Genomic DNA, 19,234 nt, shown 5'->3' with positions numbered 1-19,234 from the left:
GGCTCAGGTCATGATCCCAGGGTCCTGGGATCAAGGCCCACATTGGGGATCCCTGCTTATTAGCAGGAGGCCTGCTTCTCCCTCTCCCACCAACCCCCCCCCCCCCCCGCCCCCCTCCCCCCCCCCCCCCCACCCCCCCCCCTCCCCCGACCCTTGTGTTCCCTCTCTCGCTGTCAAATAAATAAGTTTTTTTTTTTTTAAAGAGATATAATGCAAGCCACAAATGTAATTTAAAAATTTCTAGTGGCCATGGTAAAAAGAACAGGTGAAATTAATTTTAATAATATACTTATTGTATTCAAACCCTGAAATATTAATATGTAATCTGCATTTTAGAATGATCAATGAGATATTTTGTTCAATTGTAACTTGTTTGTAAAGTGTATATTTTACATTTATAGCACATTTAAATATGGACCAGCTACATTCCAAGTGCTCAACAGACACATGCGGCAAGTGGCTACCATGCTAATGCTAGTCAGCAAAAATGCTGTCCATTTTACCTGTGAGGACAAACTCTGAAGAAAAGGGGAGAAAGCCAGCCTGGCGGAAAACGCAGAGGTTTTCAGTGGCCTGTTATGATGCTTTCTTACTCCTTCTTGCTACCTTAGACTCTCAGCTCTAAACTACAATGAGGAAAGTAACATATTTTTAGTCATTCCTGGGAGGGTGCGGGGAAGCTAGGCCAATGGCATCTCAAGGCCCTAAAGGAAAAAAAGTTCGTTCCCACTTAACCCCTGCTGCTTTGGGTAGAAATCCAGTTTAAATGAAGGTCAAGGCCTACTCCGCACAAAGGAACAGAATATCAAAGGAATTTGTTTGGGGGAGGGGAAAGAGGCCTTATTGAACTGTGACTGGGAGGGTGGGGTGGGGAGTGGGGCTTAAGGATGATTTATAAATCTGAGCTTCAAGTATACTCATCCCTATGCCAGACTCTCTGGTCATCCACCAGGCGACAGCTTGCACTGAGAGCAAAGGAAGAGGTAGAAATCCTAAGACAGAGGTGGGATTGGCGCCGGAGTTGGCCATAAACAAAGAATAGATCTAATTCTACAGCGTATGCCATGAAGAGGTTTTCTTATCTATCCTGGCAAACACAGAGATCTTTTACTGAACACATTCATCAAAATCGTGCCAAAGCTTTTGCATTATCAGGATTTTACAGATGTATTTAGAATAGAAAAGCATGTCCTCCTACTTTTCAAGAAACATGAAAGCACTAAATTAACAGCCCCCAAATTGCTGGTTCTTCTGAAATATCTAATTTAACTCCAGAGACAAATAGCATAAGGTGTCCTTGTCCAATATTAAGTATGTGTATATCAAAAAGTCAGAAAATACACGAGAATGTTCTCAGGGGAATATTAGCTTATTCACACTGGAAGTGAAAGAATGATGTATTAAAATCAGGTAATCACTCCTGACTAGCAAAATAAACTGTCCTCACCTTCTAGATAAAAATAGCCGGAAGAACAATATAAACGCCATTCTAGGACATAATCAAGGCCCATGGCCAATGAACAACTTTTACTGGCAAAAAACATGCTGTAATCTGTTTTCCTTGATATCCTTTGTTGGCTCAATGACCTGTATGAAATCTGTTCTGTGAGTAATGGGTGGTGAACTCTAAAGTCTAAACTGATGCTTTTCTAAACTGCGATCCAATAGCCAGGAGAAAATCAGGTGATGTTGCACACAACCACAAAAAAGACCAGCACCTCCTGGAGAGGAACCAGTACTAAACCCAGGCAATTCATATCTTTCAAGCATAATGAGTTCTTTAAAAGTCTGTATAAAAATTACATTGTAATAAAAATGTACTGTTAAAAGTATAATAATTTAAGTGTAGGCTCTACATCCAGAGAACTAAAAGATACAATAAAATCTCTAATTATGATAGAATTGTTCAGTTTGGGTTTCTCAGTCTCAAAATTAGTCTGTGCTGCACATATGCTTTTATTTTTAATGTTTTTAAAGATTTATTTATTTATTTATTTATTTGAAAGAAAGAGTGTGCACACATGAGTGGGAGGAAGGCACAGAGAGAGGGGGGAGAATTTTAAGCAGACTCCCCGCTGAGCCCAAGGCACTAAATCCCACAGACCCTAGATCATGACCTGAGCCAAAATCAAGAGTCCGAGGACACCTGACCAACAGAGCCACCCAGGTGACCCTGCACACATGCGTTTAAAGATTAAACATTAAGGGGCACCTGGTTGGCTCAGTCGGTAGAGCACGCCAACTCCTGGTCTCAGGGTTGTGAGTTTGAGCCCCACACTGGGTGTAAAGATTACTTAAAAATAAAAATCTTTAAAAATTAAACATTAAATATTGCCAATACAATTACTTTTTTAGAGTAGGTCTTTTTCTGTTTTGTGTTTTTTTTTTAGGGTAGGTTTTTTCATTTTTAAATAAAGGTTTTACTTTTTATTTGAGAGAGAGTGTAAGAAACCAAGAGAACAGGAGCAGTGGGGGAGGGGTGGAGGGAGAGGGAGAAGGCGGCTCTCTGCTGAGCAGGGAGCCCAACACGGGACTCAGTCCCAGGACTCTGGGATCATGATCTGAGCTAAAGACAGCTGCTTAACCAACTGGGCCACCCAGGACCCCTACAGTGTGTTTTTTTAACCTTGCTGTGGACTGAATATTTGTGTCTCCCTAGCCCCACCCCAAGTTCATATGTTGAAGCCTTAAAAACCACTATCATGGTAACATTTGGAGGTGGGGCTTTGGGGGGGCGATTAGGTTCAGATGAAGTCACAGAAGTAGAGCCCAGTGATTTTCTCTTTCATTCATGGAGAGACTCAGTGAGAAGGCAGCTGTCTACAATCCCGGAAAAGGGCTCTCACCAGAACTGGACAATGCTGGCCTCCTGATCTCAGACTTCCGGGCTTCAGAACTATGAGAAAATACAATTCTGCTGTTTAACCCATTCAGGCCATTCAGTCTGTGGTAATTTGTTACAGCAGCCCAAGCTGACTAATTCAAACCTCAAATTCTAGTTTTTTCAATCTAAAGTGATACTTAGAAGACAGAAGAAATTAGAGTAATGTGAGAAAAATTTTTTTAATAGGGGAAGGGCAAGGGCAGAGGGAGAGAGAGAATCCCAAGCAGGCGCCATACCCAGCATGGAGCCCAACCTGGGGCTTGATCTCACAACCCTGAGATCATCACCTGAGCCAAAACCAAGGTTACAGCACTTAACTGACCAAGCTACCTAGGCACCACTGAGAAAATGTAATTTTAAAGTGATTGAATAGGAAACTGTGAAGCTGATGATGAACTTGCATGATTATTGAACAGCATCAGAAACAAGATAGAAATAGTCAAAGATTTTAAATATTTTCATAAAGTGTAAAAATATAAACATCAAAGGCAAGCAACAAACTAGAAAAACAAATGGCCAAGCTTCGTTATAGGACACATAAATTACCCACTTTCCAGATGATAGATGGTTAAAACTAGATAAGGCAGTAATTAATTTAACAATTAATTATAATAGTAATATAATAAACAGGCAATAAATTATTTTATACAGAAAAACAGCACAGACCCCACAGTCATGAAAGATATTCAAAGTCAAATAAAATATCTTTAAGCTTTTTTTTTTTTAAACTTTAAGCTATCAAAAATGTTAATCTAATAGAGCTAGGTATGCTTATTGCTGATGGTGGTACAAAACGTTCTAGACTCTTTGGAGAACAATCTGGCAGTATGCAACAAGAGCTAGAAAACTACTGATGCCTTCTAGGTAAATACATTCTGGGTTATAAGCCATAAGTAAAGAGCCCAAATAGACAAAGTAATTTATATGAAGATATCCGACGCAGAAACACCATAAAGCAGAAAAACTGAAATCACGTAAGTTTGCACATAAGGAATGGTGAGGCAAATTGGTATGTCACACAGCAGAACACCTATAGTTGCTATTCAAAGTTGTAGGTGAGGTTCTGTAAGCAGAGTAACAGAATGAGGTACACAGAAAATGTAGAACACAATCTGTATTTTAAAAATGTGGGGAATGCGGAGAGAAACCATGAATTCTGTTCTTTCCTATAAGGTTAAAAGTAAGGAGTTCTAGCCATGACCATGTTGTGGCTCTTGAGCCTGTTTTAAAAACCACTCAGAGAAGGGGGTTGGGGAGGGGGCATTAAGGATCAGAGCTTTTTCTTGATGCCTCCAAATTCTCCTGTGATACGACTTTTTTTTTTTTTTTTTTTTTTTTAAGATTTTATTTTTAAGTGATCTCTACACCCAATGTGGGACTGGAACTCACAACTCCAAGATCAAGAGGTACATGCTATACTGACTGAGCCAGCCCAGTGCCCCACAAGATACTTAAATTTTAATTACAGTGATACATAAACTGTCAGTCTAAGGAAAAAAGTATCTCCCCACAAACAAGGTCATCTTCCCTAATCCCCACCCTCCTAGCTCGTACCCATGGCTATCTATCGTTGCTGTAAAATGAGCAGCGGGAGGGCAGGAGACACACCCAGTGCCCCCTTCAAAACCGGCCCACGCCAGGCCTCCTGCCCCTGGCAGCCATGTGGCCATGATCGGCAACAGGAAGTCTTCCAGGTTGAGAGCAAGATGCCACTGAGCAAGTATACAGTGTAAACTCTGGGACTCTTCCCAAACTCGGCTTTCCCCAACAAAACGGCACCTATATTTGGGGCTGAGCGTCCCCCGAGCCCAGTTATTTTGTACAGTCAAAAAGGAAACTTTCTCAAAGGCACCAAAAGTGGTCCAGAGAGGACCACACAAGCAAGGAAGGATCTCACAGAACTCCGTAAGTGTGCACTTACTTTCCACAGCACATGTGATGCTTATCAGGCATGGCCAAGCCCAGCACGAGCATGCAGTACTTCTGCGCCAAGTACTTCTGCGCCGCCTCTAACTTACTTATAACCAGTTCCATCTCTTTTTTCTCCACAAGGCCCCTGAAAGAGAAAATGATCATGTGGGTTCATTTGGGCCAGAAGTGTAAATTATTTTGAAAGAAATACACAAGTGAGTCAACGCATCTCACCTCCCCCTTTCATTTACTCCATTTGAGCTAAGGGAGGGCCTCCAAGCCCTTTGACTTTTATCATTATAATCAGTATCTCGAGTTTATGGTGAATTTTCACTTTTTTATAGATTCTTTATAGTATGTATCCTTAATCTTACATATAGGCCAAGCTAATTTATACAGAATAGCTCAACTAACAAATTACCTACACTGGTTTCTGAGGCAGCAAGCAGCCCATTTCCCTGCTGTTTTGTTAAAAGAGTAAAGGAAGTTCTCTCCCTCCAGCATCCCCTGGGCTCCTGATTTTGCTACTAAGTTTGAAGGTTCAATGTTTGACCTTCTCAACGGTTCCCTTCTCACAGTTCTATATTTGCTGAGTAAGCATGTGTGGACCACTCCTCTGGGAACTTTGGCATCAATTATAATAACCTTACTTCCCTGTGAAAACACTTCCCCAGTTCCAATTGAATTGCAAATGAAAATTTCCAAAAAACAACCTGTTCTTAGGTTACAGCATGTCTGGAGCCTAAATAGAGTTTTTGTGGTACAATATAGTAGGAAACTGTATTTCTTTTTTTTTTTTTTTTAAGATCTTATTTATTATTTGACAGAGACAGAGATCACAAGTAGGCAGAGAGGCAGGCAGACAGAGAGGGGGAAGCAGGCTCCCTGCTAAGCGGAGAGCCCGATGCGGGGCTCCATCCCAGGACCCCAGGATCATGACCCAAGCCGAAGGCAGAGGCTTTAACCCACTGAGCCACCCAGACACCCTGGAAACTATATTTCTAACAATACACTCCAATGATGGCTATAGAAAAGTGAAGTCTCGGGGCACTTGGGTGGCTCAGTGGGTTAAAGCTTCTGCCTTCAGCTTGGGTCATGGTCCCGGGGTCCTGGAATCAAGCCCCACATCGGGCACTTTGCTCACTGGGGAGCCTGCTTCCTCCTCTCTCTCTCTACTTGCCTCTCCGCCTACTTGTGATCTCTGTCAAATAAATAAATAAAATATTTAAAAAAAAACGAAAAGAAAAGTGAAATGTCATTGGCTTTTTATCTGCCTTTTAATTTTCAGAAAGACTTAAACCCCATGAAATGCACTTTTTTTTTTTTAAGATTTTATTTATTTATTTGACAGACAGAGATCACAAGTAGGCAGAGAGGCAGGCAAAGAGAGAGAGGAGGAAGCAGGCTTCCCGCTGAGCAGAGAGCCTGATGCGGTCCTGAGGGCTTGATCCCAGGACCCGGAGATCATGACCCGAGCCAAGGCAGAGGCTTTAACCCACTGAGCCACTCAGGCGCCCCTGAAATGCACTTTAAACAACAGGGACAACACACTGCCCCCTCTGATATCAACCACTAGACTGATGATACGAGGATATGCTGTGGAGGCAGGGGTGTAAGGATAATAGAGATATTACAAAGCACAAAATGTTATCACATGCGATGAGAAGTCCTGTGAGTCACTGGAATAAAAATGAGTTTCTGGAATAGATAAAGCGAGTTCCGGCTTTAAAATACCCAAATTTCATATAACCCAAACAACTGCACCCCAATGCCCACCCATCATTATGCCTACCTCCTCCCTGTCTCCTTCAGCAGCCCCCACCCTCTTATTTCTCACCCCTAAGGTGCCAGAACTGCCAGCAGCAAAGACAGCCCCCTTGCTGTTGAAAACAAAACAACAAAATGCCTTGAAACTGTTAGGTCCCTGGTCCCCAAGATTAAATATATGTAAGAATCACCTGGATACTCGCTAAAAGTGTAGATTCCTAATGCTACCCTCTCTCCAAGATCTTGATTCAGTAGGTCTGCGTAGAGCCTGGCACTTAAATATAATCCTTTGGGGAAAACGTGATGATAATTTCAAGTGCCTTAAGACTGACCATAAACTTGGATCCAATGATCTCTCCTGGAAATTTTTCCTTCTTAAAAAAATTATCCAAAATTATCCAATTATTACCTATTTGTCTGAAAACCAGCAACTCCTAAAAATATATAAAATGGAGGGGGAAAAGGAGTAGTAATGCAGGCTGTAGGAATACAGCCAAATACTGCTCAAGGACTTGACATTTATTAACATATCAGCCCCTCTAGGATTTATTCCAGCACCAAAGTCCATACCCTTAACCACTATTCGTACTATACTGCCTCTTAATAGGTAAGTCAGTCAGTCGATAACACAGATTAGCTGGATGGGAAGTTATGCCACCATTAAAAAATTATAATTATGAAGATGTAATAACTTGAAAAATACCGGTTTTAAAAACTGCAGAATTTTGCCTTTGACAGAAGCTACAAATCGTAATTACAAATGGATAAACTCTGTATAAGAGAGCTCTGCTGACTGGGACAGGGTGGCGGACGCACTGCAGAGGCTGAGAGGCTGGGGAGTTAGGTAGAGCTGGGCTCCCATCTCAACTCCATCACTAACTAGGCAAGTCCTCTCCAGCCAGCTCCTTATCCTCTCTGAGCCGTAGCTTCTTCATCTGTAAAATGGGGATAAGGTTCCTTCTTCTGGAATTCGGGCCTGAATCATCTAAAACCACCAACGTATACCTCGGTACCCCTTCCCACTCTCCTCTCACAGGTTGTAGGCCTTCGTCCCAAGGAGCAACCTCTGAGCTAAAACAGTATGAATTATCTCATCTAATCTGGATGATAACTCCGTAAAGTAGATACTACCATTATCCCTGTTCTACCTCACTAGTTTGACTGAAATCAATTTTTTACTTAAAGTTATTTAAGTCCAGATATCTCAATACAGTCTATATTTATTTTATATTTATTTTATTTATATTTATTTATTATATTTAAAGGAAACTGACTGACTACTGGAAGCCTGAAAGTGAAACGTTAATATAATTATTTTAGAATCCCACCATAGAGCCAATCATTTTAAGGCTTGGATTTTTCTGTCATTCTGTAACTGATTCCTTCTAAGAAAGTCTACCTTACACCACTGTGCTCTAATAGTTTTAGTGTATTTCAAAAACAACTAAGAAATCTTTTTCTCTGTTGTCTATTCCTATAAATATAGAAATGAAACAAAGGTCTCTGCTAGATTAGCAGTAACCCTCAGAAATAGAAAACACCACATAAAATATAAGCTCATGTGCTGTCAAAGTCTCATCAGGTCTTTTTCGGGGATGGTAGGACTCCTCAAACCTTCTGAGCCTCTCCAGCTGGCTAAACCCTTTTGCTTGCCACCATTGAAACAGTTCACAAGGGGCTCCTATGTGGCTCAGTCGTTAAGCATCTGCCTTTGGCACAAGTCATGATTCCAGGGTCCTGGATTGAGTCCTGGGATCAAGCCCGAATCCAGCTTCCTACTCAGCCGGAAGCCTGCTTCTCCCTCACCTACTTCCCCTGCTTGGGTTCCAATTCTCCTCTGCCAAATAAATAAATAAAAGAAAAGAAAACAAACAAAAAAAAAACAAAAAAACCTCCTCATGATCTCTGGCTGCCCTGCTGTGAAGGCAGCCCTAAAATAATGCGGATGTGGTATATTATGATGGCTTCACTGCAGTAGCAGTATCTGAATTATTTATCTGGTTCTTTACAAAACTGCTGTCCAGATACATTTATCTATCCATAAAATGTTTTTCGAACTGCTTGGTTGTACCCACGGATTTTGCTTTTTAAAAACATTCCACAGCAAGGAACTGATGACTCTGACAGCATTTCTAACAGCTAAATCATTGGGTTGGTTCCACATATACTGGGGAGGGCAGCCTGGGCACTTGGAAAGTTCCATGGCTTACAAAAGGTCACCAAGCCTGAGAGGCATTGTTCTGCTCTGGACTCTGAGTTTCCAGATTCTTGCCCTGTATAGCTTGGAGCCACCTCTGCCTAAAGCAGTTAAATTCTTCCTATGTAGCCTAAGAAATCTTGTTTGCTTCTGTGATATGGAATATCATTTTGGTTGTATCTATTAATTTTTTTAATTTTTAGTTTTTTTCACTAGATGCTTACAAAGGCCTAGCAAGAATCTCATAAGCATAAAAACCAGAGAACCAATATCTCTATCTGCAGTGTCCAATATGACAGCCATGAGTCACATGTGGCTATTGTGCACTAACTGTGGTTAGTCTGAACTGAGGTATATTGTAAGTGTAATTCAAATATCAGATTTCAAAGACATACTACAAAAAAAAAGGTAAAGTATGTCATCAGTAACTTCCTAATATTGACTACATGTTACAATGACATTTTTGAGTCACTGCATTAAATAAAATACATTATTTTTTTTTAAAGATTTTATTTATTTATTTGACAGAGAGAAATCACAAGTAGTCGGAGAAGCAGGCAGAGATAGAGAGAGAAGCAGGCTCCCTGCTGAGCAGAGAGCCCGATGTGGGGATGTGGGACTCGATCCCAGGACCCTGAGATCATGACCTGAGCCGAAGGCAGCGGCTTAACCCACTGAGCCACCCAGGTGCCCCAAATAAAATACATTATTAAAATTAAATTAAATGTGGGGCACCTGGGTGGCTCAGTGGTTTAAAGCCTCTGCCTTCGGCTCGGGTCATGATCCCAGGGTCCTGGAATAGAGCGAGCCCTGCATTGGAATCTCTGCTCAGCGGGGAGCCTGCTTCCTCCTCTCTCTGCCTGCCTCTCTGCCTACTTGTGATCTCTGTCTGTCAAATAAATAAAAATTAAATTAAATTAAATGTATTTTATTTTTAATAAAATACATTTACCTTTATCTCTTACACTTTTTTAAATATAGCTACTGAAAAATTTTAAGTTACATACATGGCTCTCATTATATTTCTACTGGGCAGTGCTGGTTTACAGTGTCTGGAATATTCTGTTGCTAGAAAAACACTTGAATTATTCAGTTAGCTTTAAGAACAGATGACCTCCTCCCATATAAGATGTTTTTGTATACCCCAAAACTTTAAATATTTCCATCATTTCTTTACCTTGGTTTTAACACTGGCAATAAAACAACTTTAAAGTGCACTACGAAATCCTACTTACACCATATAGCTTTTGGGTTTCTTTTCCAGGGAGATTTTTTCCAAGTAATGAGACAAATAGTACAACAATGCCATGAGGAAATTGTCAAGATTTTTATTCCTATGGGGAGAGCAAAAAAAGAAGGAAAGAAATGAATGCTAACATATTTATTTTTTCTTCAAATTTTTATTTAAATTCTAGTTAGTTAACATGTAGTATAAACATATTTTAAACATAAAACTTATCCTAAGAATACATGGGCACATGACAGAAGAATATGCAGAAATACACATTATCATGCCTACCACACAACTGATTCACCATTTAAAATTCTATCCTCTATACTACTGAAGATGTAAGAAATCTGATTTTTAAGACCAAACATTTTAGGGGAGATGGGTCACACACTAAATTACAATTTTGCTTATCAACTAGTTTTAATTTTTAAGAAGTTTTCATTAATAATATTTTCCATTGTTTAAAAAAATGTACACATGTGTAAAGTAAAAAGTCCTCTCACTCCTTTGCTACCATACTCCTATCCTATTTCCAAGTGACAGCCAAGAGAGGAATGAATCCTTCTTGAACTTTTCAAAGCACAGACCATTACAGATAAGGCCCTCCCCCACCAACACACATATGCATGAATATATGCCTTAAAATTTTCTTTGGTAATGAAGATAATGCTATATATACACAAGTCTTTACAACTTGCTCTTGTCACTTAACAGCTTAGCATGGATCTCCTTCCACGATACCATGTTTCGATTCTCCTCATTCTTTTAAAAGCTGGATAAAGTATTCTAAATCTAATAATTTTTTTAACTAGTCCTCAATATGATGGATATGCACGTCTTTTAAAAATATTACTGACATTGCTCGAATAATTATCCTTATGGCCACATCTCTGAGTAACTTCCTAGGAGTGAAATTGCTAGGGCATGGTATATATATGAAATATGCTAGGGCACATTAAAGCTTCAGAGTTTTGCTCTAGGAAAAGGTTACACTGATTCACGATCCCATCTCATCTGTTTTAAACCTAGAAGCCTTTTGGGTGGCTCAGTGGGTTAAGCCTCTGCCTTCAGCTCAGGTCATGATCTCAGGGTCTTGGGATCAAGCCCCACATCAGGCTCTCTACTCAGCAGGGAGCCTGCTCCCCGTCCCCACCTCTGCCTGCTGCTCTTCCTACTTGTGATCACTCTCTCTGCCGAATAAATAAACAAAATAAAATTAAAAAAAAAAAACCTAGAAGCCTTTGTCTTCTTTCTCAACATTACAAGATTTTTGCTGCTTCCTTTCTAGCAAATGCAAATTTGCTAGAATTTGGCACTCTTTCTTCAACTATACCTTGACAACCGGACGAAGATGAACACTGCACATTTTTTTTTCCACAACATTAGTAACTACCTGTCCTGGGTTGGGTTCTCCCAGAAACAGACTCTGAGACAAAGATGTGAGAGTTAAGTAGTTTACTTAGGAAGTGCCCACAGGAAACATCGGTATCAGGGTGGGGAAGCCGGACCGGACGAGAAAGGGAAGGAAGCCCACACAGCAAGCAGTGTTAACAAGTTCATTACCCCGGTAGACAGATGCAGTTCAGTCCTGTGGGGGGCTCTGTGAGACAGTGCAGAAAATTTCTCAGAGTTATCCAGACAGAAGGAAGCTGGGATACCAATTCTCCGTCTAGCACAACTCTAACTGAAGACTGCTTCTGGGACACTGACTGGCCAGTGCTCCCAGCGTGCCCTGTAGTCAGGCTGAGTGTGCTCCTGCTGCAGAATAAAGCTTCAGGCCCCACAAGCAGCCTTTGCTGAATGCTAAGGGAATGTGGGAGGGCTCCCAATCTTTGGGTACCCAGTTTTCATTGAGCACTGGCAAGTGTGGCGCCATGACAAGCACTTTCCACGCACAGCCAGACCAAGACATAATTACTTCTGATTTTGTATCTGAGGAAACAGGCTTAGAAAGGTCAAGCAGCTCACCCAGAATCATGCACTACTACCTGCTCGGGCTCCAAACATGTGAATGAGTTCACTTCAGTGAGTGAGTACACCCTCTAACCATTAGAGAAAGATAACATAGTCTTTATGGGACTTCAACAATGTGCTCTCCATACTCGCTCTGGGGCTTTCTTTTGGGCTCCTGTGACTTCTGGCTTTCTGTCTTTGGTCTCATCTCCGAGACTGACTCCTTGAGGGCATGGCTGCATAAAGCCAGACCCATGTCCTTTCTCCAGAATCATATTTGTCATCATTGATCAGTCGGAATTGCTCCAGATTAAAGATAAAAGGTCTAAAATGTCTCACAAGCATTGCGTACCTCATAAATGTTGTAAAAGAACAGATCCGCTGCATCTCGGTATCTTGCAGCAAAAACAAAGCAACAACTGAAAGGAGAGAAGATGAACAATTGAGAGAGGGACAAAGGGCCGTCACAGAGGTTCAGGATATAGGAAGATGCCGAGACAGTCACTCACATTTAGCATCATGTAGTGTCACGTTGCCCTGCTGACCTCGTTTCTCTAAGGCTTTAGGTGACTTATCCTCTCTCGAAACAAACTTTTTATCTGTCAACCTGTTTTGGAAGAGAACAGTCTCTAATGGTGGTCTGAAAGGTCTCAAGTTGTATTTAATTGATCCTGAGGTACACGAGGCTTTTACTATAAAGGAAGGAGAGCCTGAGTGTCAAAACCCCAAAATGGGTTTTGTTTAATGGAGGAGAATTCTGGAACGCATTTTATTAAACATTACATTCACCAGGTGAGGGGTAGGAGAAATGCACACTACCTGATATAAAATGTAACCACCAATTCCATCCAAGATCATTTAAATCACCTATTACCCATCTGTTTAGACAATCTATTTATGGTGTAGCTACTATTTTCAGATTTTAAAAAAAAAGGTAAAAATTTTGAAATTTTGCTATGAGCCAAATTATCACGGGGATATATCTGCAGGGACTACTGTAACATCTCCCACTGTGGAGAAACAGTGCATGTTCTTTCCTTAATGGGTATCTACACACCAACCGCCGGTAACGGAAATAATATTTTCTTAGAATATGTGACAACTTGAGCCATTCTGCTGAGAGGAGCTATGAGCAGCGCTTGTGACGGTTGGGAAGACGGTTATACCTGTCTGTAGCGGGACCATCAGTTTCAGCAAAGTGTATTGCTTTGCCTTTCTTTCCTTTCTCCTTGAGTTCCACTGCAGGTGTAAAACTGTAACAGACGGGAGAAAATTAGGAATGTAACCTTTCCCCAGGAGGAAGACTGATCCTAGCAGGACAGTACTCATGGAATCTCAGGACCCGCAGAAGTTATGAATGGCGCCTGAAGAGACTCTGAGCCACTGTGGATATTCGATTCACATATTTACATGTGGAAAAACCATCTAGAAAAAGATGAACATTTTAGGCTTTATGTTCGGCCTCTACATATAAGCAGCCTCCAGAACACCACCATACACAAAATAGTTCCATCCGAAAATAATGTAGTAGCTTCACAAGAAAACAGAAAGCTCATGAGAAATCTGGAGAGATGGTTTTATTTATTGAACACTTGTTAACCCACCAAGTGCTTTTAGGCACAATCTTACTCAATCACAGCGACTCTGTGAGGAAAATACTACTAGTGTGGCCACTTTTACACACGAAGAAAATGAATCTTAGAAAGAGATACGTAATGTGACGAAGATCACTGAGGTCGTGTCAGAGCCAGAACCCGGGTCTGGGATCTCTCACCGCAGAGCCACGCACGTACCCACCAGACAGTCCTGCCTCCTGAGCTGCCATCTCAGTCATCACTGCTCTAGACTCTTTGACTATCTCACCGAAGGTTTCAGGACCCTTTATTTCACTCAGTCAAATAAACAACTCCGGTCTTAAACTCTAAGATCACACAAACATTTACTAAACAGTAACAGAGCTAAGAAGGGACCATGACTGAGCAACAAACACACAGATACTGAGGCCATACTCTGTCACACTTTGCTCCGACAGGAAAAGAAGATGGCGTCTGTTCAAGTCCACACATAGCCTCTTGGGAATATCAGCAAATGCTTAATAGAAAAACCAAGAAAAACATTTTGAAGACCAGCAAAATGTGGTTCCTGCCTTTACAGAGAGTACATTTTCTGGAAGAATTGGGGTGTTTACCAAATACATTGGTTTGGAAGCCCACTGTGGATCATGATTTTCATGTTTCTGTCTGAAACAATGCCAGAATGATAACACGACACAGAAGTTTAATCTGCCCACAGTTTCATGTCTCTCAGCTAAGCTTAAGTGCAAGTGTAGTAACAGAAGCACATTCCCTCAGACTTTACTCATTCTCTAAAGATGGATATGAATCATGTCTACTCTCTTCTCCTTGTCAACACAACAGTTTTGTGATTTTAACAGTTGGTTGGGTTTTTTTTTGTTTTTGGTTTTTTTTGACACAACAGTTTTGAAACAACTTTCTTTGAAAATTTTCTGGGATTGATGCTACCCACAAAGTAATCATTTTAGAGAAATACCTTCCTGTGGGCATAATAAAGCTAATCAGTTTGCCTCTTTCTTCCCCCAGGAGTTTTTGCCAACCTCCTAGCGGTATTCAGATTGCAGAATAGCTTAGCTCCCAAAAACATGTACATCATGTCACCACAAGGGAATGACCTTTTGCATTTTTCTCCTTTTTTTTTTTTTTTAAGATCATTGGCACCACGTTGATCAGTGGATGATTTCTAAGCTTTTAATTCTGATGCTCCCCTTATCACTGGTGCCCAAGGACTGGGTATTTAGTGGGGGAGGGTATGCCGAAATATTGAGGGGGTGGGTGGGGAAAAAAAAGAAACGGATAAATACCAAATGTTGGTGGAGGCTACCACCAAAGAAAGACTGGCGGTTAGATGGCAGAGAGGTGAAATGGTGGTGAAGAGGTCTATCTTCCAAACTGTATATTTTCATTTTATTTGACTTTCTATTAATAACAAGAATATATAGATTTATTTCCTGCATCACTAAGAAAAAGTTGACAGAGTTGACAGAGACACACAGACAGCATTATATGGTTGATACATTATATTGACAGACCATTTGGATAGCCTTTAATAAAATAATCTCCCAAACATCTAGACTTTTTTTTATTTTTTTAAAGTAGGCTCCAACGCAGGGCTCAAACTCACAACCTGAAACCAAAACCAGAGCTGAGATTAAGAGTCATATGCTTAAATGACTGAGCCACCCATACGCCCCCCCCCCAAGACATTTTCTAATGGCTCTCTGAAGATTCCTTTACATAGCCATCCTAAATAAGAACACAAGTTGTTTTCACATTTCTCCTTTTATCATCAAACCCTTTTGGCCACTTACAAGCCACTGGCTATTAATGTTCCTACCCCAGGCTAAGGAAGTCACAGGACACCAGCTCTCCCAGGATTTCTCTTCTCTAGAAGACAAGATAGATACACCCAATCTCAGTGACTGTCAACTGAAACTGCTGTCTCCTACCCTTTTCTCAGTCCTATCCTTATAATTCAAAGTGTCTTGCCTTATTTGCCTGAGATGATCTAAGATGAGAGAGCCTTAAAATAAGACACTAAGTGCCTGGCCTTCGCCAGTATTCTGACATTTACTGCTAAGCTTCTAGTCCTTATTCTCTGAACTTCGGACATGAATTCTCTACTTCACACTTGTTTGAGTGGCTCTTCCCTTGAGTCAAGTTCGCCTGGTGTCAAGTTCACCTTGAGTCTCTAGCTCACCTGGGGAGGATTCCTCCCTGTAAGTGCTCCAACCATAGCTCTACAGGCAGACTCCACTCGCAGTTCATCTGAAATCACTAGAAAGTGTCACTAGTAATAACTGAAAGCTGTCCTTAAAATCATACCTCTGATTGGCTCCCAACTGTAGTCTGAGCTAGTTCTGTGCCCTCATGGGGTCTCCGCTGTCTCCCCCTCCATCTGGCAACCCATTTAGAATCTGGGCCTTTCTCGGACCACATTTTGTTACATTCCCAGTATTACAATACAATCGTGTCGTTTCCCTTTGCCCTGAAATAAATGAGGGGAAAAAATCATATTTTCCCCTAGAACCCATCACTAAAATGCAGAAGGCTGGACCATTCTTGGCTTTCACACAAGTTAGAGCTCCTCAATGGTTATTAAAGTCTCCTCTCAGACCATGAGGAAAGACAAGAGGAGTTCGGGACTTCTGGCAGTAGTTTCCTGAACGGTATCCTTAGGGGAGTCAACGACCTTGGCAAAGACTCAGGAGGGCTGCTGGTTCTCTCCCAGCTGTGAGGATGGGGCTTTTCTTAAAACAAGAAAGGGTAGGACAGCTGACACTGTGTCAGGGGGAAGCCTGCCTCATGAGCCAACCCAGAGGTGGCCTTTGAAGAAAGATATTCCCTCTTTAACAAATAAGAATTGCGCATGCGTGCTGATGGATTATCCAACACCCTCATTTACTCCTCACAAAGCATTATTATTCCATTTCATGGATAAGAAAACTGATCATCAGCAAGGCTAAGCAACTTGACAACCTAGTCAGTGAGGGACCTGGGATTTGAACCCAGGTTTTCCTTCAAACTACCCTTCAAAGTCTCTTCCTTAATTGCCTATTAGGAAAGAATAACGATCCTTTCCCACCCATTATTGTGTGTTCCTTCCTGTGTGGAGGTTATGGGTATCTTGCATTCTGATACAGTTCTCCCTCTGGGGCTATAATCTGCAAATGTACGGCAAGATCTGCCTGTGATGCAGGGAGCTAGGTCCTCTATGAAGGGTAGGAGTTCCAAGGTCACTCATTCAGGAAAGATGCCAAGACCTGCAGGTTAGGAAGAGGAAAGGGATCATCTTCTCTGAACTTGGGAACACCTACAAGACTGCGAACTCCCATTTGCTAGTGGGTGTAAATGAGGGCCTCCCCCGTGTGGAGAAGACTAAAATCCCAGACAGGTTTCCCAGGGTCTGAAATTGACAGGTTAAAAACTGAATGCCCTTGAGATCAAGCTTTTACTTTGTGAAAGCCAATTATTTGGATTCATAACACTTCAAATTTTCTCCCCCACTGCTGACTGTTCTTTCTTTAGTCTCCTTCTAAAGCTCCTTTTCCTGGACATGTTCCCTAAATGAGAGCCTTTCTCAGGGTTCCATCTGGTTTCTCTTCTCACTTTCTCTGAGTGATTTCATTTACTCCACTAACATCGGTAACTGACAACATTATAGTGAAGGTTCAATTCTTTCTGCAGACTTATAAAATGATACATCTGCCTACTGGACACCTTCCCTTGGCCATCCTACAGACACCTCAAACTCAGTATGTCCAACACTGAATTCATTCCGCTTTAACCTGTACTCCCTACTCCTCCCTCTCAGCAAATGGGCACCTACCAGTGGCCAAGCTGCAAAATGGTGTCATCCCTGATTTCTCTATCACCTGTGGCCCTTGCAGCCCACTGACACCTAATCCTTAAATACATCTTGAGTTTGTCTACTTCCCGCTCTTCCCATTGCCACCTTCTCGATTTTACCTACCATCACCCGTCAACATAATGTCTGCAACTGCTTCTCACCTTATTTCCTGCCTCTGGCTTTGTTTCCCTCCAAAGTAGCTTCCAACCTGCAGCCAGAGTCTTTTTTTTCTAAGATGCAGTTCCAAACCCAGTTTAGTTCTCTGTTTAAAACCCTCTGCCCACCCAGGTGGGGCACCTGGGTGGCTCAATCAGTTAAGCATCTGATTCTTGACTGGGCCCAGGCCATGATCTCAGGGTCCTGGAATCAAGCCCCATGTCAGGCTCCATACTCAGTGGGAAGTTTCTTTTTCTTTTTTTTTTTTTTTTAAGATTTTATTTATTTATTTATTTGACAGAAAGAGAGATCACAAGTAGGCAGAGCAGCAGGCAGGTGGGGGTGGCGCGGGGGGGGGGGGGGGGGGGGGAGCAGGCTCCCTGCTGAGCAAAGAGCCTGATGCGGGACTTGATCCCAGAACCCTGAGATCATGACCTGAGCCAAAGACAGAGGCCCAACCCACTTAGCCACCCAGGCACCCCTCAGTAGGGAGTTTCTTAAGAGTCTCTCACCCTCTCCTTCTGCCCCTCCCACACACACACACTCTCTCTAAAGTAAATCTTAAAAAAAAAAAAAATTTTAATGTTTTTAAATGAAGAAAAAAAAAAACTTCAAGTGGCTCACCTGTGCCTTCTGAATGAAGATCAAATTCCTCAGCATGGCATGGAAGACCTTTCATGATCTTACCCTGGTTTAAATCTACTCATGCCTGCCTGGAACCCTGTATCCAACCTCCTGAACTACCTGCAGTTTCAAATATGCCCCAGGCCCTCTGACAACTGGGCCTTTACCTGTGTTAGGCCTTCTACATAGAATCCACTCTCTTCCTCCCCAACCAAATCTCTCTTTGCCTTCAAGTCTTGGCTTGGATATCCCCTCCCCTGAGAAGCCTTCCCCGTACCCCCGTCTCCGGGGTTTCAGAAGATAGCCCCATCTGGGGACTGGGTCTAGGTACTTGGCTGAATGCAGTCCTTGGCCCTAGCCCAGTGGCAGCAGTAGTTGACAGTAACGAATGAATGGGGCTTAGCGAGAGCAGCAATCTCAGGGGAAAGAGTTAGGGTCGTAGCACTACTACCAACAGGCTCTTTCCAACAGGAGCCTGGGAGAGTCTGGTTTATTCTCAGTAAGAAGGGCAGCACAGATACCCAGCCCACCCCGTCGCCTTCCAACCACCCCAGTCCTCCTGTCTGTTTTACCTCCTTCCCACCACACTCAGGGCCATGGTGCTCCTATCTTTTCAGGGCTCTTGACCCCACTCCCCACTCCTCCTCTTCCGTTCCATCTCTTCTTTTTCTCCAAAACAAGCTTGAGATTTTCCTACCTTGAAAACAAAACCAACAAAAATCCCCTTCCCTTAGAACTGGATCCCCAAAAGGCTACTATCTCTTTTTTTTCCTTCTTCACAAGTTACTCTCTCCACTCTCACCAACTGGTAAGAGTACTCTATTTTTGCTAGGTTCTTGAATTTATCTCAGATGTTCTCTTCAAACTACTGTTAACCTGATTTCTACCTTACTTGCTTCCTGCAACGGCTTCTCACCCAGATCGCCTCCAGCAATCCTAACTTGTTACATCCAAAGCCGTTTTTACTATTTGCCTCACCTTCAACTCTCTTTAGCATGTGACACTGCGACACTCCCCACTCCATTCTCTTATTTTCAAAGGCCTATGTGTCTCAGGGTTTTTTCTCTGACTCTCCTAATTATTCTTC

General features: G+C 42.0%; 1 protein-coding gene across 4 annotated transcripts in view; it reads right to left on the bottom strand.

Moving 5' to 3' along the window:
* The window catches only part of PPP1R36 (protein phosphatase 1 regulatory subunit 36), a 31,717-nt gene that overhangs the window by 5,072 nt on the left and 7,411 nt on the right, over nt 1–19,234 (bottom strand). For 2 of the 4 annotated variants that reach the window (XM_059371304.1, XM_059371303.1), the window contains exons 3-7: nt 13,110–13,196; nt 12,453–12,550; nt 12,296–12,362; nt 9,995–10,093; nt 4,806–4,940 (exon numbers count right to left, since the gene is read on the bottom strand). In XM_059371304.1, the coding sequence (XP_059227287.1) occupies nt 4,806–4,940; nt 9,995–10,093; nt 12,296–12,362; nt 12,453–12,550; nt 13,110–13,196 (486 nt within the window). Of the gene's footprint in view, nt 1–4,805; nt 4,941–9,994; nt 10,094–12,295; nt 12,363–12,452; nt 12,551–13,109; nt 13,197–18,719; nt 18,845–19,234 lie in introns of all 4 variants that reach the window. The other 2 variants (XM_059371305.1, XM_059371306.1) reach the window with 2 other exon arrangements.

This window comes from Mustela nigripes, chromosome 13 (genome assembly GCF_022355385.1).
Source record: "Mustela nigripes isolate SB6536 chromosome 13, MUSNIG.SB6536, whole genome shotgun sequence".
Lineage (NCBI taxonomy): Eukaryota > Metazoa > Chordata > Mammalia > Carnivora > Mustelidae > Mustela > Mustela nigripes.
This window is presented reverse-complemented; position numbering and strand designations above follow the sequence as displayed.